At 53.7% G+C, this 24584-nt stretch overlaps 1 protein-coding gene across 1 annotated transcript in view; it reads right to left on the reverse strand.

Moving 5' to 3' along the window:
* Positions 1-24584, reverse strand: part of EFCAB6 (EF-hand calcium binding domain 6) — a 141419-nt gene that overhangs the window by 54478 nt on the left and 62357 nt on the right. Inside the window, 8 exon segments of the mRNA XM_087814963.1 lie at positions 6538-6729; positions 8578-8731; positions 10712-10872; positions 11607-11662; positions 13161-13169; positions 13782-13944; positions 19630-19735; positions 21796-21906. Coding sequence (XP_087671089.1) covers positions 6538-6729; positions 8578-8731; positions 10712-10872; positions 11607-11662; positions 13161-13169; positions 13782-13944; positions 19630-19735; positions 21796-21906 — 952 coding nt within the window.

The raw sequence follows: 24584 nt of genomic DNA on the forward strand, positions 1-24584 counted from the left end.
AGAGTTCAGGTGACTTGTCCCAGTTACATTATTAGGAAATGACAGACCTGGAGGTTCAAACTCAGTTCTTCTTATGAACCACTATGACAAACTCCACTATTGGAATAAGGTCACTGGGGAAGGTCTCTGCCATGGAGCCCGGGCACCCTCCCATGTATCGAAATAAGTCACATAGTTAGAGACTAACCTGGGTCTTGGTAGAAGACCTTGAGAAATCCCTGGAACACCGAGGATGGGAGCCTTTAGGGGTTGCTGAGAGACTGTCTCCCATTTCCCCCCATGTCCCTCGGGAGGCTGTCATGGCCAGTTTCTCCTTGCCCCCTGGGTTATGACGAGGGAGGGAGCCTTCTGCCCAGCCTCCTCACACTAGAGCTGCAGAACATGCGCCCACTTAGCTGCAACAGGGCCCCCACAACCTGCAGAGCGGTTATCACCTTCTGTTTGGTGCCATCCTTTTTGGTGTGTGGGACTAGGGCCCAGGGAGCTAGCACCCTTGGCTGTTTACATCAGTAATAAGAGGAATACCACAGTACCTCATTGTATCTGCACCAGCCAGTTGGTCGAGCCCTAGAGTTTGCTGGGCTCGTGTGTGTGTATGTGTGTGTGTGTGCACATGCGCATGCAAACAAGCCGCAGGATGTGCTCGGTGCAGGATTGGAAGCTGAGGAAAACGGAAGGGAATCCAGGTGTTGGTGCATTGCCTGGGGCCTCGAGGGGAGCAGCGCTGGATTCCAAGTCAATCCCAAGGGCTGCGTGGGGACTTGGGCAGGCTGTGCGTGACTGGGAATTCAGGCAGCTCTGTGCCATCTGCACACGTGCTCAGTCCCTGCTCTGCGGAGGAGCTTGTCCCAGCCGGGAATGGTGCAAGCATTCCGACAGAAAGCTGTGGCCCACGAGGAAGCAGCACTGGGTCTCTGAAACTGATAGATTGGTTGCTTTCTTTGAAAAGTAACTTTATAGTTTGAAAACAATTACACATGAATTATTCATCGCAAATTCCTCCTGCTCAGCCCTTTCATAAAAACATATGCAATGGAGAGTAAGAAAGTGTCTGTAGGTGAACGTGTCACAGCGTGGAGGGTCGTGAGGCGTGGCAAGGTGGGGGTGCCACGGGGGGCCTGGCCAGGGGTGCGGCGTGTGATCCCCTCTGGGCACAGTGCATCTGGAAGGACCCAATGCCAGGGCGTGCCACCTCCAGGAGAGGCGCGGAGCCTCTCGCGAGCATCACTGCCTCTGTGCAGTGCCTCCCCCAAGCTGCTTCATCTCTAAGGTGACCACAGCCGCAGATCAACTAGGCTGATCCCAGCCCTAGAGGCAGCTCGCAGTACAGCGCAAGGCTAAACTGCGCCATTCATAAAGCAGATTCTGAAATGTTTAACCGTTAGTCTTTCCCAAGCGGCATTTCCCTGAGAAAGTTCCTCAGAGTGACGACCTGTGGCCTGGCATGTTCCGATTCGCCACAGTCACTCTGCCTCCCCGGGGATGCCACTGGGACTGTAGACGGGCTCTTCCTCGAGAGGCCGTGACAATCCACGGGATTGATGGGGGCTCTCGGAGAAGACAGGCGTCCCACTGCACCGCCCGGGTTCCTTCTGAGCTCACGCTCCTTGTGGCCGAGACAACTGGAAGCTGAGTGAGTGACTCTGCGTTTCGCAGCCCAGCTACCGCGGAGCCCCCGGGGGAACGGCCCCGGCTCTCCGTGGGTGAGTAACGCGGGTTTGCGGGGCCTCCGCATCGCTCCGTTGGTAGCTGCTCTGAGGATGACAATATATACCCTTAACTTTTCACAGTCCGGTTAGTGTTAATATTGAACCACGTCAGATAAAATGCAGAAAACTCGCAACCGCACGCGTCTTTACCGCCCCGTCCTTTATGCTGTTTTACATGTACCTCTGGTATAAGAACCCCGAGACAGTGTTATAACGTTCACCCTAAGCTCTCCTGCGCATTCCTTTTAAATTAAGAAAAGTGGCTTGTATGCGTCATCGGTTATTGGCCATTTCCAATGTTCTTCCTCCCTCACAACATCTGAGTCCCACGTGGTTTCAAACTCCTTCGACCTGAACCGCTTCCTCGCACGTTTCTTATGGTGAAGATCTGCTTGCAGTAAATTATCTCTGCTTCCTTGTGTCTCAAAACATCTTTATTTCCCCTTCATCCTTAAAGGAGACTTGCTGGCTGTAAATTCTGAGCGGAGAGACTTTTTGTGTCCCTTGCAGCATGTTAAGGGTGCTGTCTCCCCGCCTCCGGCCTCCGTTGTTCTGAGGGGTGGCGGGTGGGGATTCTGTTTGTAATGCGTCACTTTCACATGTTGCTTTTAACATTCCTCTCTTTGATTCTGGCTTTCAGCAGCGATTTTGTTTGTATTTGTCTAACTTGGGTTTTCTGAGCTTCTTGAATATACATTTAGCTCTTTCACTGAAAATTGGGAAATTTCAGCCATGAAAATATTAAGATGATGGTAGCAATAAAACCAACCGTATCAGTCATTAAGTAAATGTAAAATGGACTGAACACTCCAAGTAGCAGACTAAGTCTGTGACACTATCTTTTAAAATGTAAGCTGGAAAGTCTGAAGTAAAAGGACAGAAAAGTACATTCTGTGCTAATGCGGATCAAAGGAAAGCTGAAGTAACTATGTTATTATCAGGTAAAAAATAGGCTTGAAGACAAGCAGCAATACTCTGTATCCAGAGAGTCCTATCCTAATGATAAAGGAGACTACTCACGGGAAGTTTCAGCACTCGGCTGTACCCAATAATTTAGCTTCAAAGCAAATAAAGCAACAATCAACAGAATAAAAGACGAATGTTGCCGGACGGATCCACGGTCCACCTGAATATGCTCCTCTCAACAGCTAATGGAATGAGCAGGCAGACACGTGATGAGGCTAGAGAAGTTCTGAAAAACACGGCTAATAAAATCAGCCTAAGTGACATACTTAGAAAATCGAAGGTCCATGAGGCAGTGAGCACACCTTTTCAAATGCTTACGGAACATTTGTCAAAACTGTCTACAAGTCAGGTCATGATCCAAGCCTCAACATTCAGAGGACTGCCTGATGTCATTTAGACTTTAGACTCTATTCTCTCATCACAGTGGAATCAACGTTAAAACTGATAATAAAAGGTAAACTAGAAAATCCCATCTGTTTGGAAGTTAAACAATACGCTTTTAAAATAAACCATTGGAAAAAGAATAAATCATGAGGGAAATTATAAAATAGCTTTAACTGAATGATAATAATAAGATGATCTATCAAAACTTGTACAATGTGGCTAAGCCTGTACCTAGAGGTCAACGCATAGCCATCAATTCATACATTAGAGAAATAAAGGCTGCACAGCAATGATCTAACATTTTATCTCCAGAAATTAGAAAAAAAAAAAAAAAAAAGCAAAGTAAATCCCAATCGAGTAGATGGGAGAAAGTAATCAAGGTAATGGCAGAAATAAAGAAATATAAAACAAACATACAAAAAACCAACAACAATACAAATAAAGTTGTTAACTAATAAAACTGACAGACGTCAACTGCTTCTGAGTAGGACAGAGTAGTTCACAGCAAGCAAACACTCTCAATGAAAAAAAAAACCTGAGAAAGCCCAATTGATTACAAATAATAAAGAGGCATCAGAGAACCAAGGAAGCCGTGCTGTCTAAAGAGATTGAAATTCCAAGGTGAGAAGGACCCTTCAGAAGCGAACTGAGGCTATGCAACTGCATTTCCCCTGGGAACAGCTGAGGATTCTGGGAGTGGACTTGGGCTGAGAAAGAGAGTTGGGCCAGGCAGAGGGCCACGCCAGCAGAGCGTGCGCCAGGTAGGTAGTGCTAGCATCTCTAATCTGGAGACGCAGTGGGCAGGCTCAAATCAGGACTGGTTCCCCTTCTATAGCTGTGCTGACCTCTGGAACTTGGGGCCCCAAAAGGGCGAGTGTGAGGAGATGACCCTGCGCAGGTCTCACTCACTCTCTGGGTCTCTGCCCTTGTGTGGATATGTGCGTCTCTTACTATAAAACTTTCTGTGGGTCCCTCATTCCCTTATTTTTGTTTTTCCCCCTCACAAAACTGACCATGATGCATAATGAAGTTTATGTTTAATTTACCAGAATTGTATGCTTCCAGAGAAAATTTAAAACCAGATGAATTAAAATATTTAATGCTTGACTTTTTATAACAATGTCATTTGCCCAGAGTCACCACAGTCACTTAGCTTGTTTGTCCACACCTGAGGGCTAGCAGAGGCCGGCTGGTGTCCAGGGGCTCAGTTTACAGCAGGTCCCTGCCTCCCACGTGGGGAAGGCTGTATGTGGTGAGGGAGCGATGGCAGTGGGGTGGGAAGGGTGCAGATTCTCGCGAAGTGCAAGGGGCACTCTGCTGGGAAGAAGGAACACTCACCCTCCTGAGCAAAGCCCAGAGTCCCCACCTTGGAGCAGGTGAGAAGTGAGGCACCAAAAGCACAAAGAATCTGGGATGCTGGGCTGGGCTGTTAGACACCTGCTTCCCTAATGCACAGCCTGTCCTGCGGGGACGCTGTAGGTTTGCTGATGAGCTCAGCAGCCCCGTGTCTGTCCCCAGAGGCCTCAGCTGGGACATCATAGAGGGGACAGAGAAGAGCAGGGAGCTACACAGGGTGGGGGTAAGAGTTGAAGGCACTGAGTGGCTGGGTCCTGCGAGGTCTTCTCGGCCTTCTCTGACTCTAGTTTTTATCCCAGTGAGATGGGAGCCCTTGGGGGTTCCAAGCAGGAGTGGCCCCCTCTGACTGACATGGTGGGGGGCCCTCCTGGTCTCTGGGCTGAGAATAAGCTGTATCGGGGCAAGGTCAGGAGCAGAGGGCAGTGAGGAGGCTGCCGGAATGGCCCAGTGGGAGGTGATGGTGGGCGGCAGTGGGGTGGGAGCAGTCACTAGACTCTGGGCACTCACTGGGTTCCGGGGCAATTCTCGAGGGAGCCAACAGGCCATGCCGGTGAACCGGATGTGGGTATGAGAGGAAAAGGAGAGTCCGGAAAGAGTGCACGATTTTAGCCCCGAGCCTCTGGAAAAGAGGTCGCCCTGACCGAGAAGGTAGGGGTGGCTGGCAGGACGGCTCTGGTGAAAATCCGGGCATTTCTCAGACACCACAAGAAGACGTCACATAGGCAGGTGGGCACCTGGGATCCGAGCTTCAGGAGGGGGGTCTGGGAGGTGAGGTAGAGTCGTGGACAAGGGACTCACTGGCTTATCGAGGGCAGACAAAGCCTTGAGGTGGGAGAACCTGCAGCTGAGCTGACAGGCGTGAAGGTTGTCAGGTGAGCAGAGGTAAGAAGGTGCCCTCGGAGTCGTGGCCACGGGCCCCAGTCCAGCTTTGCCACCACCCACTGCCCTTCCCTAAGGTGGCCGCTGTCTGTCTCTGAAAGATCAGAAGCAGAGTAGTGGATCCCCAGTCTCCTGGGAACCTACGAACAGGCTATAAATCAAGGTCCTGAGCACTGTGATCCTCCGAGGCCTTGACGCGTCAGGGGACCGGTGCCAGGTCCTGGGGGCGATGGAATCTGGGACCTAGGCTCTGGGACAAGGTACCCTGAGAGTTAGATGACTTGTGCCCATTTGCCACCACTCACCCCACTGAAGTGGCTCTCATCAGACTTATCAATGACTGACCATCTGCCCCTTGGCCCCTCACACCGGAATCTGGGGACCATCCTCACATCTTTCCTCTTCTGGGGGTGCTGCCCTCGCTCCCAGGCCTTTCCCGAATCTACCCTCTTCACCGCGCCCCACGTGCTCACATAACCTCAGGCCTCCCCATGCCGTTCTGTCCACGAGGGGAGCTCCGGGCCGTCTCAATAGCCATCTGACCCCCTGCGCCGCCAGCCCGTCCTCCCCGACCCGTCCTCGGGCTGCTGCGGCCGGGGCTTGGACCGATGTGCGAGCGCCCAGCACAGCGTCCGGCCCGGCGCAGGCACCGGACAGCAGCAGCCCCTGACACAACGATTCCCTTCTTGGACTTCGTCGCCTTCCTCTGAATGTGCGCGCACGGGCCGGCTACGTACCGCCGGACGCTTTCCTTACAAGAGCCGAAGGTGGTTACCCGGAGGCATCGTCACGGGGACTTTAAGCCGTCGTTTAAGTTAATTTCTGAGAAGTCTGCGCGGAGCCCTTCGAGCGCGGCCCTCTCTGGCAGAGCCCCGCCAGTTCCTGTAGCGCACGTGGATCGGCCTCCGGTTCGGTGCCAGCCCCTTTCTCACTTTCAGGGGAGCAAACCCCAGCGCTGCCGGCACCCCCCCCCCCCATCCCGCCCCCTGAGGTGCCACACACAGTGAACTGCTGAGCATTTTGTTTGGAAAGTCGAGGTGTCAAAACAGCCACGTGCACATCAAACGCAGTCTCTGAAAAAGTTGCCACAGACGTTTTTGGCCAAGAGAGGCCTTTTAAACTGTTAAGAGCTGTCTAGAAATGGGTCTGCTCTGTCCGGCATAAAACCCCCAAACCCACCTCCGAGCCTCTGGCGGCGTTCGCGCAGTAAAGCAGCAGAAGCACGGCTCAGCCGTTCCCCTACCTTCCTGAAGCTGCGCACGCTAATCCGCCCATCAAGGTCCTTGCCGAAGCAGAGAAATCGGTTCTTGAAGGCCGGGTCCTGCTGCTGGATCCAGTGTCTGAGTTTTTCAATAGCTTCGTCCTTGGTCACCTTGGTCAAGGCGCTCTTGTCCCCCATGGGCTTGGCTCTAAAATCACAAGCAGGCATTCAGGTCTGGCAAGTCCCCCTCCATTCCCATTCAACCCAGGACCACGGGGAGGTCACCACCCCTCCCACAAGGGAGCAGGCGTGGGCACACGGATGCCGGGACCCGGGGACAGCTCGCACGCCGTGCTCGCAGGTGCCAGGGCCGAGCGGGAGCGGGAGGTGGAGGGGATGGCGCTGTGTCGGTGAAGCCCCTCCCTCGGTGCCACCGCGTGGTGGTGGGCGGGGGGGGGGGAGCTCCGGGAACAGAAGGCCGCCACCTTTGTGCTAAGACTTTCAACTGCGCTTTGCGCTGGCTGAACGCGGCAGGTGACTGGGCAGACATGGTTGGAAGAGAGTATTTTTGTGACCTGGGGAAATTAAAGGTCAGAGCCCGTTATAGAGCTTCAAGTTAAACCGGCGACCAGATCACTGGGGCCACCAAACATCCGTGGGAAGGAAGGGATGGCCACGGCCTTTCCAAGGTGATTTATAAGATACAGACTCGATGGGCTGTGCGGGGTGTGTGTGTGCGTGAGAGTGTTTGTGAGTAAGAGTGTGTGTGTGTGAGAATGAGTGTGTGTGTGAATGTAAGAGAATGAGTGTGTGTGAGCATGAGTGTGTATGTGTGAGAGTGAATGTGTCAGTGTGAGAATGAGTGTGAGTGTGACTGTGTGAGAAAGTGTGTGTGAGAATGTAAGAGAATGTGTGTGTGTGTGAGTGTGAGTGTGTGAGAATGAGTGTGTGTGAGCGTGAGTGTGTGAGAATGTGTGTGTGAGTGCCTGTGAGAGTGAGCGTGAGTGTGTGTGAGCGTGAGTGTGTGAGAATGTGTGTGTGAGTGATTGTGAGTGCCTGTGAGAGTGAGCGTGAGCGCGTGTGTGAGCGTGCGTGCGGAGGACAGCTATTCCCTCAGCTCTCCAGAAGCCCCTTGGCCCCGGGCGGCCGAGGCAGCAGGGCCGGGAAACGGCAGCGGAACAGCCGCAGGAGGCACCTGCCGCGGCTCCCGCGGCTCCCAGGGCTCTGCGGGACACCGTGTTTCCTGAAACGCCTCGCCGCCGTTACTGCCCCCGCTGGTTTTAGGAGGAGGTCGTATCTCATCGCCGAGTGCTTTACCTGCTCTGAAAGCACCATCTTTCCGCCGTTTGCGAAGCAGCTACCACGGGAAGGCCCGGCCAGTCCCTCGGCAGGCGCTCAAACCCCCACTGCTCTGCGCGGGCCTTTAAAGGGGCCACGAGGAAGGGGCGGCTGCCAACACCCCACGGCTCACCTTTCCTAGGGGCTCACTGTGAGCTGTGGACACGGAACTTTAAATACCCGTTTGTTAGACTAAACCTATTTTCCAAAACGAAGGGGGTGAGCGTGCTCTTCCGCCCGCTTTCTACCGCGTTTCCTCGTTACGGGGCCTCGTTACGGGTCAGTCTGGCCGTCGGTGTGACGACTCTATCACTCCTATTAGAAAGTGGCACCTGGGTGAAGGGGTGTGTTTTGCGGTAAATGGTAAACGGTGGCGAGGAATCCAGGTGCGGGGAAGAGAGTGGATGTGAACGCAGGTCTGCAGCAGGTGAGAGGCAGACGGGCCCCGGGAGCCGAGCGCCCTGGACGCGTGGCCCGGGACAGCCGCGGAGTCGCTGAAACCTGAGGCGAGTCCCCAAACCCCTCGGTGCCTCCGTTTCTAGGACTACTAGGCCAGTTCGATAGTTGCTAAGATCTCCTCTGGCTCTAAAATCCACTGGCTCCAATCACTACATTTATAGTTTCCCACCTTTCTTATTAAAAAAGTAAAATATTAATACACTCATTTAGTCAACAAACATTTACTGCCCTTCCCGGGGCGCTGTGGCCTTCGCTTTCCGTCGTTTACCTCGCCGCGCCATTCGCCTGCTGCTCCTCCTGCCGAAGGTGCTCCTGCGCCAGCCGGCCCCTCGGGGAGCGGGCGGGCGGGGCGGCGGGCGGGCTGTGCACCCCCATGCTGGCCAGGAGGCTCTTGTACAGGACTCTCCCCGAGGCGGCGTCCTGAAACTTGCCGCAGAGCCTGGGTTTTAAAGGTAAGTGGGACACACCCATCAGAACGGAGAAAACTGAAAAAGACGCGCCCTGCCGAGTGTCGGCGAGGATGTGGGTAACTGCCACCCTCACCCGCTGCTCGTGGGCGGTGAGGGGGCAGCAGCCACTTTGGCAGACAGCCTGGGAGTCGATTCTACACAGTCCGTCCTCACTGGAGAGACCTTTATACAAGGTGCAGATCTGAAAGTGTCACCTGCCCCATGTGAAGCCACCTCACGGGCTCCGGTTCCCCTCAGTTGTGCTTCTCAGTGACGACTGCACATCAGAGCCGGTGGGGACTTCAAGGCAAGGTGCCTGATTCCGCCTGGGGACAGGGCACGGGGACCTCCCCAGCCCCGGGGGCTCTCAGGACTCCCTAGCGTGGGACAGTCATTCCCGCCTGACGAGCCTGTCCCTCGGCCTCATTTCCTTCTGTCCCTCCCCTAGAAAACTCCCTGCCCCGCAGTCCCCAAACGAACACGCCACGTGCCCCTAGCCCTGCTGCGCCAGGTCCTGAAACGCCCTCCCCTTATTCCCCAGGCTCAAGCAACAGGCGCCGGGAAGCCGCCCCACCCACCCACGGCTCTCAGTGGGCCGTCCTGCTCTGTGTCCTTCAACCCAGGACACACATGCCAGGCTGGGCGTGTGGGCATCTCTTCCCCCATGAGACCGCCCTGGAGACAAAAGGGATTTGTGCCCAGCAGACCTCGGAGGGCCGGTTTCAGCAGGCGCTCGCTGCGACTCCGAGGGAAAGGCCACGCGAAGGGCTAAGTGGACTGCCCAGTGCATCCCGGGCCGCCGCCCTCCTGGCTGCGCTCAGTGAAGGCCGCGGCCAGCTGGGCCCCCGCAGACACCGACATCACTGTGGCCCTCGCTCCCTCCAGAACCCTCGCTCCTAACCTGCCCCACCCGTCCTCCCCTTCCTGTGTTTCTCCCACACACTTGCACACTCATCTTTCTGTAAACTGCTGATAAACTGGGGTAAAAGCAAACGCCCAGCCCAGCCTCTCCTGCTCAGGAAAGCCTCCGCCTCACCTCCTCTTCTTATAAACTTTTCTTTTTTCCCTACAAAACCCAGCCATAGGAAAAACAGGTTATGAAATCTGAACGTTCACAGAAAGGAGACCCAAACGGCCAACGGCCAGGAGCAGATCCGCTGCGCTCCAGCCCTAAATCAATCTGATGTAAACAAAAGCAGCACGCGAGGTTTTCAGCACCCGTCGGGTGGGCTGGAGAGAACGGGAGTCACTTTCCTCCCCGTGACTGAACTGGATTTCCACCGAAAGCAATCTCCGGGCCTCTGCCCCACGCTAGGGAACCCAGGACCCAGAATCCCGGGGTGGCGAAGCCTGAGGCGAGGGCAGGCAGGGGGCGGCGTGGGGGCTCGTCCCTGCAGCGCGAGGGGTTTCGGCTGTAGGTGGTCGTGGTCACCGCAGAGGGGGAGCCGCCGGCTCGTGCCCGAGGGGCAGAGGCCCGGGAACAGCACGGGGCCTCCAGGGCTGCTCTTCTCTCAGCATCCCGCCCCCTTCCGGCTTCGGTTCAACCGCCGAAAATGAAGTTTTAAACAAAAGTGAAACAAACATAGAATTCAAGCTGCTGTTTGTGGGATGGCTGATCACGGCCAGGCAGCCTGGGGGTGAAATGGCGCAATGAAGAGCGAGGGGTCACGGGGACCCAGCGGGCGTCCCGGGCTCCTCCGCCCACTAGCCGTGCGACTGGGGGTCGGTGCCTACCGTCCCTAGGCCCCCATTTCCTCGTCGGTGGGGAGGAGTGACAGCCACCCCGCGTGGCCGAGGGGGGCCGAAGCCACAGAGCAACGCCCGGCTCCCCACAGCTGCCCCCGGTGGGCGAGCAGCTCCTGTCAGCGGCACCCATCAACGTCGTGCACGCGCAGAGAAACGGGTTGGAATGACGGACACAGACTTGTGAGCAACGTGACACGAGTTAATTTCGTTACCGAGAAACATACTTGGTCAGATGCTCCGTCGTCAGACACGGGCAGAATATGTGCATCACCTTCTTGAAGCTGGTGGCGCTGACGAGCCCCGAGTGCCCCAGGTCATAGGACTGCAGCATGTTGTGGAAGGCCAGGAGGTTCCTGCTCACGGCATCGCACACCATCTCCTCCACCTGGCCGAAAAGGAGCGCGGGGTGGGGCCTGGGCCGCGGGGTGGGGCCGGGCTTCGGGGTGCGGCCTGGGCTGCGGGGTGCGGGTGTGGCCGGGCTTCGGGGTGCGGCCTGGGCTGCGGGTGTGGCCTGGGCCGCGGGTGTGGCCGGGCTTCGGGGTGCGGCCTGGGCTTCGGGGTGCGGCCTGGGCTTCGGGGTGCGGCCTGGGCTTCGGGGTGCAGCCTGGGCTGCGGGGTGCGGGTGTGGCCGGGCTTCGGGGTGCGGCCTGGGCTTCGGGGTGCGGCCTGGGCTTCGGGGTGCGGCCTGGGCTTCGGGGTGCAGCCTGGGCTGCGGGGTGCGGGTGTGGCCGGGCTTCGGGGTGCGGCCTGGGCTTCGGGGTGCGGGTGTGGCCTGGGCTGCGGGGTGTGGCCTGGGCCGCGGGTGTGGCCGGGCTTCGGGGTGCGGCCTGGGCCGAGGGGTGCAGCCTGGGCTGCGGGGTGGGGCCTGGGCCGCGGGGTGCGGCCGGGCTTCGGGGTGCGGCCTGGGCTTTGGGGTGCGGCCTGGGCTGCGGGGTGTGGCCTGGGCCGAGGGGTGCGGCCTGGGCTTTGGGGTGCAGCCTGGGCTGCGGGGTGTGGCCTGGGCTTCGGGGTGCGGCCTGGGTTTCGGGGTGCGGCCTGGGCTTCGGGGTGCGGGTGTGGCCGGGCTTCGGGGTGTAACAGGGGCAGCTCCCTGGGACCACAGAGGGAAGGGGTACCTACCGAATCCCACGCCAGCGGGAAAGCCATCTTGGCGCTTGTACAGGAGGACCGCTTTCCTGCCTGCGTGGGAAAGAGAAAGGACCTAAATGAATACGAGTCGCTCGCAGAGGCAAGAGAGCCGGGCCCTTGAATGTGGACCGTCCGCTTTGCCCCTGGTCACCAATGGCTGTGAGACCCGAGAAAGTGAGTTTGCCCTCTGGCTCCACGGGAAACGGGAGTAAGACCCTGAACTGCCACTTATTAAAAAAAGGAAAATGAACATGGACAAATCCACGACCTAGAAATGCGGTAAATGCCAAGTGCGAGAATCAGGCGGCACTGTCGCCTGTCGACGTGGTGACAATGAACAAGGGAGCCGGGTGCCGGTGCCCGCAGGAGGGACGGTCTGACGGCCTGGGACTCTGGGCGGCCGTGGCTGCCGGCGGCCAGGGAGCAGGGCGCAGGCAGTGCTCGCCCTTCACGCGGCCCCTCTGCATCTCTGGGTTCCGTACCTCACGCACATATTCCCCCTTAGAGCAGTTACAACCTCAAAATAAAATATATACTCTTTGACCCGATAATTCCACTTCTAGGAGATTATACTAAAGAAATAATCCGAAGTGATGCAAAAAAGTAGGCATCATGCTGTTCATGGCACAGAGATTTGTAGAAGAAAAAGAGACACTTCGATTGTAACATCGGGGGAGTTACTCTGTATCTTCAAAGTTACACAGCAGAATTTTTAGTGACATTGTTAGCAATAGATTAATAAATGACAATACAGACTGAAAGGGGTGTAATTACATGACCTCATTTTAAAATAAAATATATATCACATATGAAAGTATGAATCCAACTTATGAGGTTGTATACAGTAATTGTATATAGTAATTATACCTCAATAAAGCTGCAAAAAAAGTCCGCGTGTGGGCCTATAGGCTTAGGAGGGTATAAACGAAATGCGTGGGTCACAGTCCTCATTTTAGAATTGGTGGTGATTTTTACTCTCTTCTGAGTCCATATCTGTTTTCTAGTTTCTCTAATTCATTCATTTATGTTGATTCGGTTGCTCACTGAGTCGTTTGTGAGCATGCCCAGCGCTGGGCTCGCCCCTGCGGTACAAGGGCAGGCCTCTGTCTTCACGGAGACAGGACCACGTAACGAGAAAAACGTGACAGCTGTGTGGGGCTGAGGACTGCAAGACAGGCTTCTACAGGGGCGTCAGGGAGGGTCCCTGGGAAGGCGCTGGGCACTGCGACCTGGAGAGTGGCCCCACGCCGGGGCAGAGGTGGAGGAGGGAGCCGGGGACCTGCAGGACCTGATTTCTATTGAGCAAACACCCCTCCCCTTGCTGCGTGCAGGGGGCAGGCTGCTGACAGGTCTATAATTCCAGTTTTAAGGAAAGACGGTGGCTACATGCAGGGCAGCTGCGAGGCTCGGCGCTCGCACAGGGCCTGCCCCGTGGCGGAGTCCGGGACCAGCTGTGGCTATCCACTCCTCGCGGTGAAGGGCTCGGCCTCTGGAACTCAAGTTCAAGCCCGGCCCGATGACAGGGCTTGAAGCGGTGGCCATCACCCCGCACAGCTGGGCACTCAGGAAACCGTAATATGAGCATGAAAGGTTCATTTGTAGCCATTAAAAGAAACCTTACACATTTCAGCAAGAATCTGTTGATGTCTGTAGCATGCATTACCTGAGACCCATACAGCTTTTTAAAACCTGCTAAAAACCTTAAAATGCTAATAGCTATGACAGTTATGTAAGCATTTCTAATAATAAAACGGTGTCAGTTTTTTGGTCAAAAGAAACAAACACTAAAAGCCAGTGTTAAGGTGAACCAACATAAAAACTCCAAAAATGTGGACGGGGCCCGGAGGAGCGATCCGCAGCAGGCCCTGTGAGACGCGGCTGTAAGAGGGCCGCCGCTGAAACTCAACGGGAACAAGCTCCGTCCCGCAGGCAAGGGCGCTGCCACCCGGGGACGGGCCTCGCAAACCTCAAACATCCCTCAACGCGGCTGAGGAGCTCAAAGCCGAAAGCAGGCAACTCTTACCCACGCACCTCTTACTTAAGATGAAAGTGAAACCAGCTGGAAGGTCACTCAGCGAAGCCACGTCTCCCTGGCACCCCGTTTCCTAAGAATCCCTGAGCGCCCGGAGCAGCAGACATGAGTGCCCCCGAGACTGACCTGAGCACGGCTCTCCTCCAGCAGGTCAATGAGGGAGCTGATGCTGACCAGCCCCGAGCCCCTGGGGTCGAGCGTCTGCATGAGTTCTCTGAACTCCGGATCACTTATTTCCACGACCGTGCGATTGATGATGTGTCGTAATTCTTCCCCTTTTATCTGTCCATCCAGTTTCTGAGCATGGGAATGTATATAAGGGAATTTTTTTAAAAGAGAAAAAGGAAGGAAAAGCATTATGTATATTTAGCATCATTTAATAAACCGAGAGCTTTGGCTAAATAGAATTATGCTAAGAAACGAGAATAGTGCAATTGGCCCGGCCAGCGTGGCTCAGTGGATGAGCGTCGACCTAGGATCCAGGAGATCGCGGTTGGATTCCCGGTCAGGGCACAGGACTAGGTTGTGGGCTCGATCCCCAGTCGGGGGCGTGCAGGAGGCAGCTGATCAATGACTCTCATCGTTGATGTTTCTCTCTCTCTCTCCCTCTCCCTTTCTCTCTCTGAAATCAATGGAAAAACACACATTTAAGAATAGTACCATTGATAATCACTATATAACACGTGTGCCAAGAGCAGCGGGGGGGCGGTGGGGGAGGGGAAGGCTAGAGCTTTGCAAGTGCAGTTCCCACGATGTTCTCTGTTAGGACGTGGGCAGGAGATGGCCCGAGGGAGGACAGGGCCGACTGGGCGGCTCAACGCTGGCTGTCGCAGACGCTCGACGAGTCCCCCCTGCCCCAACCCCGCCTGAGGGCTCCGTGGCTCAGCCACAGGGGACACAAAGCTTCCCGGCAATTCAATTACAAACTCGCCAATTTACTAAGAATATTGATCACGCCTGTTTTCACCACCACCAACCTCATCTAATACATAAATGGACAATTATTTAGGGAGGAAATTTTCAGCCCTGCAGCATAAAGGAAACATATTATGAGCAAAATACTGAGAGGCAAACGTCTTCCCCAGAATAAAAAAAAGTTACCAGTAAGTAAATTAAATATCAAAATCGAGAGATACTGACGACTAGAAAAACAGGGGGAATAAAGAGCCCCTGCCTCACAGGGGAACTGTGAATATTAATGAGAAAAGGGTGTATTAAGTGAGAAATCGGTGTATAAATGTCAACCCTTACGTTGGGTCCAAAACCTGAACAGACAGAAGGTTCTCCTGGGGAAAGCGAAGTAATTTAGAGGACATGGGAACGCTGGCTTCTAGGTTTGGGAGCGAGCATCAATTTTCAGTGTCTAAACAGGAATCACCGACAATTTCTGTGTGGTTTTCAATGAATTTATAACATTGTGCATCCATCTTCACTACTGTCTAATTCCACGTTTTTGCCCCAAAAGAAACTCTGCTGATTCCCAGTCACTCCCCACTCCCGCCCCGGCCTCAGGCAGCTGACAACCTGTTTCTGTCCCTCTTTGCTTTCCCCCGGATCCCCCATGTAAACAGAACCCCCCGGGCCATGCGCCTGCGTGTACCTGCATCGGCTCCTACCGCTCTGCACCGTGTTTCTGAGGCTCACCTGGGAGCCTGGGCAGCAGGGGTCACGGGTTTGCTCCCTTTCATTTCTGTTCCTGTTCCGTTGCACGGACGTGCCGCGGTGTCGCCAGGAGTCTGTGAACGCCTGGGCTGTTTCCAGTTTGGGAATTATGAACATCTGTACGTCAGTCTTTTTTATTTCTCTTGGGCAGATACCTAGGAGTGGAAGCGCTGAGCCACATGGCCAATTGCTGTTTGCAGTTTAAAGAAACTACCGTGTTGCTTTCCGCGGCGGCTGCGCCGTTTCACACCCCGCCAGCAGTGGACAGCACTTCCGTCGCTCCGTCCTTGCCAACACTTATTATTGTCTAAGGGGGCTGACTGTAGCCGCAGTCAGTGTAAAGGGGTGTCTCGCTGTGCTTTTGACTTGCATTTCCCTAACGTCTAATATGTTGAGCATCTTTTCATGTGCTCGTTGGCCATCTGCATGTCTCCTTTGGTGAGCTGCCTATTAAAATCTTTTGCCCATTTTAAAAAGTGGGGTTGTCTTCTTATTAAGTTCTAAGAGATCTTACGTGTTCTACAGACAGGTCCTTGACCAGACACATAATTTACGTTCGTTGTCTCCCAGTCTGTGGCCTGTCTTCTCACTTTCTTAATGGTATCATCTGAAGCACAAGTGTTGAGTTTTGATAAATTCAGTTTGCTGACTTTTTTCTTTAATGGATCATGCTTTTAGTGTCATATCTAAGAAATCTTTGCCCAACACAAGGTCACAAAGACTTGTGCATATGTCTTCTACGACTTTTATTGTTTTAGCTCTTATGTTTAGGCCTGGGGTCCATCTTAAACTAATTTTTTGTGTCTCTGATGTAAGTTAATTTGTCTTCTTGCATATGGATATCCAACTGTCTCAACACCATTTGCTGAGAAGATAATTCTTTCCCTCATTGCATTTGTCAGAACTGAGTTGACCGCAGTGCGAGGGTTTGTTTCTCTCCTCTCGGCTCTGTTCCCTGGGCCAGTATGCCTCTCCTCCTGCCAGTTCCACTCCGTCTTCCTCACTGTAGCTGTAGACTAAGGCTGCAAATCTGCAAGTCAAGTACTCTGGCTTCATTCTTCTTTCCCAAGACTGTTTTGGCTACTCTGCAGACTTTCATTTCCATACGAATTTTTAAGATTAGTTTTTCAATTTCTGAAAAAAAATTTTTTCAAAAAGCCAGCTTGGAAGTTTTTTGTGGTTTGTGCTGAATTTATAGATCACTTTGGAGAGAACTGCAAGCTTAACAATGAGTGTTCCAATTCGCTTCTTCTATTTGCATCTTTTCCCTTTAGTAATGTTTTGTGACTTTCAGCGCGCGAGTCTGACACTGCTTTTGTGGAATTTACCCCCTAGGTGTGTTTTTCTTTGTGACGCTGCTGAGACTGGGGCTGCTTTCCGACATTCGCTTTCAGATTGTATATTGTTGGTTTACACAGATATACCCGATTTTTCTATATTGATCATATATCCTGCAACCTTGAACTCATCCATCAGTCCCAGCAGCTGTGTGTGCAGGTGCATGTGTGTGCATGCTTGTGCGCACGCTTGTGTGCATTCCTTAGACTTTTCTATCACACGACCATATGGTATGTGAATAAAGACAGTGTCAGCACCTCCTTCCCAACCTGAATGCCTTTCCTTTCTTCTCTCTTCCGATCGCTTGTCTAAAACTTGGGTGGTGTGGATAGCAGCAGCAGGAGCTGACGTTCGTGTGCTTTTCCTGAACTTCGAGGAAAAGCGTTCTGTCTTTTACCATTAACTACGAGCTTCTCATCAACGCCCTCAAGCAGGTTTGGAAGTTTCCCTGCTCTTCCTAGTTTTTCTGAAGCTGTTATCACGAGTGAGTGCTGGACTTTTCAAATACTTTTTCTTCATCTATTGAGACAATCATGCAGCTTAATTCTATTAATACCGGGTATTACGTTGGTTGATTTTTTGGAAGCTAAACCAACCTTGCAATCCCAGGACAGAGCCACATGGTCCTAGCACTTGACCCTTTTTCTGTGGTTCTGGATTTGCTCTGCTGATTCACGAAGGGCACTGGTCTGTGGTCTTCCTTTCTCCTGATGTCTTTGTCTGGCTTTGGTACCGGGGAACACTGGCTCAGGGAATGAATTGGGAAGTGCTCTTTCCTCCTGTATGTTCTGAAAGTCTGTGAAGGGTTGGTATTATTTCCTAAACCAATCTTTGTAGTCGTCACCATAGAGAATTTGCACATTTTTTTGTTAGATATATTTCTAGGTATTTGATTTTTTAAAATATTATTAGAAATGATATTTTAAAAATTCTTTTTCTAATTGCTTACTGAAATATATAGAAATAATATCTATATCTATCTTTGCGATATTGACCTTGTATCCAATGACCTTCTAAATTCTGTTATTACTTCTAATATTTTTTGAAGATTCTGTTAGGTTTTCTATGTGAACTGCAAATAATGCTGAAAATAAGAGTTGGTGAGTAGGCCGGGTACAGTGGTTTCTGGGTGATAGAAAGAGAGCCACACCTGGTGTAACTAAGTGATTGGGGCAACCGGGCCCACTCAGCACAACGGTGGCAGTGTGTGGAGGCAGGACATCCAGCTGCGGGGACGCAGGGCTTGGAGCAGGTGCAGGTGCAGGTGCAGGTGCAGGTGGTCTTCTGATCGTTCTGTGCCCCTCTCTACCGCTGGAGAGCAACCTGCTTCCCATGGCCGTCCTCTGCAGCCAGGCAAGGCGTCCACCTCTGCCTGCTCCTCATCTCTCCCTCTGCTCCCCTTCTCCTCCCAGGTCCCAGAGTGTGGCCAAGACCAAGGCAAATGGGGAGTGGGGTGGGGGTGGGCAGGGAGTCCCACGTCGAAACCATGCACTCTGCACCCGAGGCATCTGATGGCCACTGGTGTTCCGTGACACTCCGAGTGTGAGCTCATCATTGGCAGGAACTCTGCATTATCTACCCATGTGTTCCGCCCAAGTGCCCAAGATGGGCCTGCCATGGCACGGCGCCATCCTTGCCTCTGCCATGCCTTTGTCGCTCTCTAGCTGAATCGCACGTCGATGACTGCCCGATATTCTCATACCTGCAGCGTTAGCATTATCATAGTCCTCCATCAACAGAGACGCAGATCTCACCATTTTTAATTAAATTACTTCTTCAATATACTAATAGAAGCCAAGGTGGGTGGGCACACAGAGCCTTCATTTATCTCTAAGAGGCAGCCCAGCTGGTGGACTCCAGCAGCTCCTGCTCCGCGGCTCACCAGCTGGGAGCCTCGGGCTGGCTCCTCCCGCTCCTGGTCCTCAGCAAGTGAGGGGGACCCAGAGGAGCACGCGACCACAGCGGTCCAGAGGCTGGATGGGCGAAAACAAGCCCATCACGGAGGACAGCGCCCGGTGCGGGAAGCGCTCCATACATATCCCTGTTCATCCCGAGGGCCAGTCACACGGGGCCTGGAGGTGAAATCCAGGCGCGCTGGCTGAGATGGCCCGCAGGACACAGGGCCCGTCTCTGAATCCACTCGGCTCGGAAACCCGAGCAACGGCCTGCTGCACTGACCGAGGAGAGGGGCTGCGTCTCCAGCAGAGGGCAACCCGCCCACCCTGAAGGCCCCTCCGGACCCCTGGGGCTCCTCCCCGGGGCACCCCCACTGAGCAGCCTGCCCCGTAGTCGGCCGGCTTTGGGAGGGTGACGCCCAGCCCAGGTGACTCCTCTGCTGTACATACTTGAGTCCGAGGGAAAGTAATTCACTGTGGTGCTGGTTACTTCTGAGAGATTTGGTTATCGAAGGCGCTTAGTAAACGATGAACTTAGAAATGTTGCCTACATATCAAATACACCTCAATACCGCTTTTCTCAAATACACACTAGAGGGGACAGGGGCTCACGTTTCAAAGCAGGTTGCAAACTCACCAATGAGCTCCCTCTGCAGTACAATCTAACGATTAAACAGCCTACTCTGGAACTAAGAACAGGTTCCTGTTATGGGCTGCAAGCCAGTCTGCACCCTAAACTCTAGGCTGGGGGGGCGTTCAGTGGGTCTGGATTACTCACTAATTCAACAGTCAATGATGACTAGTCCCTCTATCCCTAACAATCCTGCCCCACACTCGTCTCAGCCCCTGCTGTGTGCCTTCCTGTACTGTAATAAATGTCATGTCATCGGTTGTCCAACTCCTGAGGCCAAACCTCAGGTTCCTAAGCACTCCAAGTAATTCCCAGCATATAGCAGGAGCTCAGAAAGTATCTGATGGGCAGATAAATGAATGAATATGCGCAGCTGTTACTGGCCTTGCTCTGACCAGCAAGCTGGCATTCTTAGAAACAGTGAGCAGTTCACCAGAGAAGGGTTGGAAACCTTACCACGCTGATGGCCAGCAGGGCTCTCCTCAACGCTGTATAGAGGTCTTCGTGCCTGAATAGCTTGGTGATAATGTTTTCCTGGCAGTACTGATTTCTAGAGTTGGTGCTACAACAAGATTAAGAACAAAAACACAGAAAAAAGATTATGCTCTTGACTAAGATTTGTTCTTACTTAATGCAAAAAAATAAAATAAAAATCACACTCATCACAACTATAACGGTTTCCTCGTGGGTAGCTCTTCTCCTGAAAGTGTAACGTGCGTGAGCAGGCCCCTCGCCCCTCGATCAGTGTGATACCTCGTAAGGGAGGCGGCATGGATGCAGTTGCCAGAGTCAGCTCTGCTGTGCCAGCCTCTCCTTGCCCCATGCGTCTGCCTGTGGCCAGCCGGCCAGCCAACCAGTGCCTCGGTCTCAAAACAGACCGGGAAAGACACCAGGATCACTGCGGAGCCTGTCGCTGCCTCGGGCAGTGTCCTGTGGCCCACTCACCCATATGAGAACTGAGGGCTCACGGTTCCGGTTTTAAACAGTAGGGATATCAACCTCCACGACCTCCTCCTCTCCACGGACACTGGCCAGGGCCACCCATGTTATGGGACCCCTTGCCGGGTCCATCACCTGCACGCGTGCTCCTGAAGGCCAAGAGCACCCGCGCTGGAGGTCAAGGCCAACTCTGCTATGGACTCTCATCAGAAAGGGGCTGCAGGACCTCGTAATAAAATGCTCCCCTTTTCAGTGTCAGTCAGACAGTGCGGCATTTCCCACTGAATGAATGAGCGAGTGGGTGAGTTCACCTGCTCAACGACTCTCACGTTTGTCTGGGGGACGTTATTGCCCCATCTCTACAGCCATCTTAGTTTTTCCAGTTGTGTGAAAACATATAAACCCCACCACCACCACCACTTTTAAGAAACATGAAGTAGCAGGGCTCCTGAGTGGAGTTCCTCATGTGGTTTGCTGGAACCTGGCTTCCTAAAGCCCACTAGCATGGCACCAAGGGACGCTTTCGGCAGGACTTTTTATCCAGCTCGGCACCACTGACACTGGGCTGGACAGTTCTTTGCCTTGTGCGTGTGCGCATGCATGTGTGTGAGTGTGCATGTGAGTGTGTGCACGTGCGTGTGTGTGCATGAGAGTGCACGTGTGTGCATGTGTGTGTGCGCGAGTGTGCATGTGTGTGAGTGTGTGTGCACGGCTGTGTGTGCCCGTGTGTGGCAGGGATGCTATCCAGTGCACTGTGTGATGTTTAGCAGCCTCCCCGGCCTCTGACCCACTAGGTATCCGCGGCACCCCCTCCAGTTGTGACAGCCCACAATGTCTCGTGACATTGCTGAATGTCTCCTGGGTGGCCAAGATCGCCTCCAGTTGACAATCACTGTTTTAAAGTAAATAAAATTCACATTTCCATTCTTATCATCCTGGACAAGTCGCTATCAGACAAGAGAAGTTCAAAGAAACAAGTAACCGCTCAAGAAGTGAACTCGTAGAGGTGCGCCCCAGAGCTGGGGGGTCGTAGAGGTCCACACCCACGGCTCTGGGGCAGCGGCCGAGTCTGAGGTGCCCTGCTGAGTGCTCGCCCTTGCCTCGGGGCCCCCACGGTTACCCGAGGGCGCCAACCTGAAGGCGGCACAGGCACAGGCCCCACTCGGAAACCACGGTGCCCGGGGCCCACAGCCTCCCCTGCCCCATGGTGCCTGCGCCACGCAGGGCGCCGGGAAACCAGCCCATGTGCTTCCCTCCTTCCCACGTGACGGTTAAACACGCGCCCCCACCCAGTTTGACAGGTGTGCAAGGGCCTGCGGCAGGGGGTGGGGGTGGGATGGGGAGTGGGGGGAGGGGGTAGGGGTGGGGGTAGAGGGTAGGGGTAGGGGAGTGGGGTAGGGGTAGGGGAGTGGGGTAGGGGTGGGGACCTCCCAGCACCAGGGTCCCACTGCCCGGCCACAGCTGGAGTCCCAGAGACACCTGCCCGCCGCTTCCAGGCCCTTTGGAGTCAGAGGGATCGGAAAACAACTCACAAGCTGAAGGCCACTCGGTCAGAGCTCCTGATTGTTCAACGCACTCTAATCGGTCACCCAGTGAGTGAAGAAAAGGCGGTTCAGATACCTTCCCACCTTTTACGTGTTATAGGGACACAACTAAAATTTAGGATTTTTTTGTTTTACATACCTGTTTTTTACGGTCAGGGGAGCCATGTTGTTAACCTCCATCCTCTGAGGATTGCCCAGCAATGCTAGAAACTGCTTCCAGTTGATCTTACTGGTGGGTTTAAGTCCAAATCTGGATTTAAAAAATCATTTTAAACATTATTTCCTGAACATTACAAGGATGAGATGTTCAATATTGAATTTTAAATGGCGGCAACGAATTTTTATAAAGCTTCAAATCTAAGGTAAACAAAATAATTTGGTAAAATCGTAATACAAACTGACTATTAAAAAGCAAAGAAACCCAATCAATGTTTCCCTTTCACATCGATGTTTCTCTGTCTCCCTTCCACTCTCTCTGAAAAGCAATGGAATTAATATCCTCAGATAAGGATTTAAAAAGCAAAGAAAGCCCGGCTGGCATGGCTCAGTGGTTGAGCGTCGACCTAGGATCCAGGAGATCCCCGTTGGATTCCCAGTCAGGGCACATGCCTGGGTTTCGGGCTCCATCCCCAGTCGGGGGCGTGCAGGAGGCAGCCGATGAATGACTCTCTCATCACTGATGTTTCTATCTCTCTCCCTCTCCCTTCTTCTTTCTGAAATCAATTAAAAAAATTAAACTGATTATACATCTCCATGTCCTTATATCCCATTAGCAGGAACATACACTGAAGGAACAAAGGGATTTGTTTAAAATTCTACTGTCTGTGAAATAATTCTATCAAATTCATCATTGTATGGGCAGAATAAAGGCCCTCAGGTGCCCACATCCTAAGCCCTGGGACTGGGACTGGGACTATGTGGCAAAAAGGACTTTGCAGGTGTGATTAAGGACAAGGACCTTGAGATGGGAGAGCACCTGGGCTCTCTAGGTGGCCCGATCTGGCCGTGCCCTGGGAGGGCTGCTATAGGGAGCAGAGCTAACAGGTCAAAGCCCCTCCTACTGCACTAGATCCCAGCAAGAGTTCAGTCCCACCATCCCTGCTGTTCTGTGTGATTGACACACTGAGTGCCACCCTACCAGGGCGGCCAAAGGTAGCTGTGCCGAGACCCTTAAACAAGGACAAGAGATGCCAAAGTGGGCGTGAGACAAGCTGCTGAAAGTCTGTTTTCACACAGATTGCTGAAAACCAGTGGCCGAGAGAAAACCGATTCCACATGGATCAGACGCAGGCCACGTGAGACAGCAAGTGCACGTGTGTGCGCACAACCACACACGGGGGCACCTCGGGATGAACAGACCTTAACAGATGTTTCCCGGAAACAAGCAACCAGCTGACACGGAGGTGCATCCGCCCTCATCACAGGACGAGGGGTGTGTGGTCCAAAGGTGAAACCCAAACACCCAGCGACGGCTCTCATGAAAGGAGACACCTTCAGACGCTGGAGAGGCCCGGAGATGGTCTCCAGCTCCTGGCAGTACCCGTCAAATACGAACTTTCATGCCCCGCTTTCTCTCTCTCCTTCCCTGGTGCTCTCCAATTCCTGGAGGGGCCAGAGACAGTTTGCAAATGAGACAGGAGGCAAAGGGCAAAGTGGGGAGAGGGAGTAGGAGTCATCTGCGCGCCCCCTGTTCTCGCCCGCAACAGGCCCTGACTGGGTGAGGGAGCAAAGTCCCCATTTAAGTCAAGTCCACAGCTCTGGCTTCCCTGCGAGGATGGCTACTGCATTCGCTAAACCCAGAAAAACCAAGGTCTGGCTCGTGTTTTCATCCAGGGGCAAAAGAACTAATCCGACTGAGCAATTTTAAGGGGCAGTGGGACACGTGGTTAAGTTTCTTTAAGGTTACAGTCCTCGAGTCTCGCCAGCTCCCCTGGGTTACCGAGCCAGCCCCCCCCAGCTGTCCATCCATTGCATCCACGTACGGTGCCGACCTCCTGCCTGGCCTCCGTGTGCTCCCCTCGCCCTCCTCCAGTATATTTTCATACCTTAACCAGCCTGCTCTTTTTGAAATGCAGACGTGACCAGATTACTCTCTTGCTTAAGGTCTTTCTGTGACTCTCCAGGCTCTTGGGGTAAAAACGAAAGCCCTCTGTAACATAGGCCCTGCAGAGCTTGGCCCTACCAGCATCCCCAGCCTCGTCCTATGTCACAGCGCCCCCTTGCTCCCCGAGCTCTGGCTGCACTGGTCCCTCAGTCCTTCAAAAGGGCTACGCTCGCCCTGTCCTAGCTCCTTAGCTGCTGCCTCCTTTGCCGGCCCCCACGCCGTCCCCTCCCCATCACTCCCTACCTCCCGCGCTGTGTGTGGGGTGGGGAGCATCCGGCCCGCAGGCCATATACTGCCCGTGGAATCATTTGGCCTGGCCCTGCCAAGGCCTCACCAAAGAGAAGCAGGTCCAGCCATCACACGAGAGGGGAGTTAATGAAATGTTTGACCAAACACAGCAGGCTAATTTTTACGTTGATAATTTTGCACGGCCCACGAATGATGTCATAAATATCCAAATGGCCCTGGCAGAAAAAAAAGGTTCCCCACCCCTGCTTTATGCAGTTAATTCTATTCCTCTTTCAAGTCTCAACTTAACCATCACTTTCTCAAGGAAGCCTCCCCTGACTTCCATTCCCAGGGCGATTTGCCCTAATCGCGCACCTCTCAGCACGGGGTCACCTTCCCCTAGAGCACTGATCACGACCGTCTAAGTGATATTAGCAGCTCACGACTGCACAGCGTTTGGTTAATGCCTGACGAATGCTTATTGCCGCTGCTCTTGCTGTTAGCACTGTGCACACAGTGGGGGGGGTGGGTTGGCCGACCGACTTTGTTAGGCGCACGTGGCAGTGTCTGACAGGTAGAGTAGGGCAGTGGGCTGG

This window comes from Miniopterus natalensis, chromosome 2, assembly GCF_054644295.1.
Source record: "Miniopterus natalensis isolate mMinNat1 chromosome 2, mMinNat1.hap1, whole genome shotgun sequence".
NCBI classification, from domain to species: Eukaryota; Metazoa; Chordata; class Mammalia; order Chiroptera; family Miniopteridae; genus Miniopterus; species Miniopterus natalensis.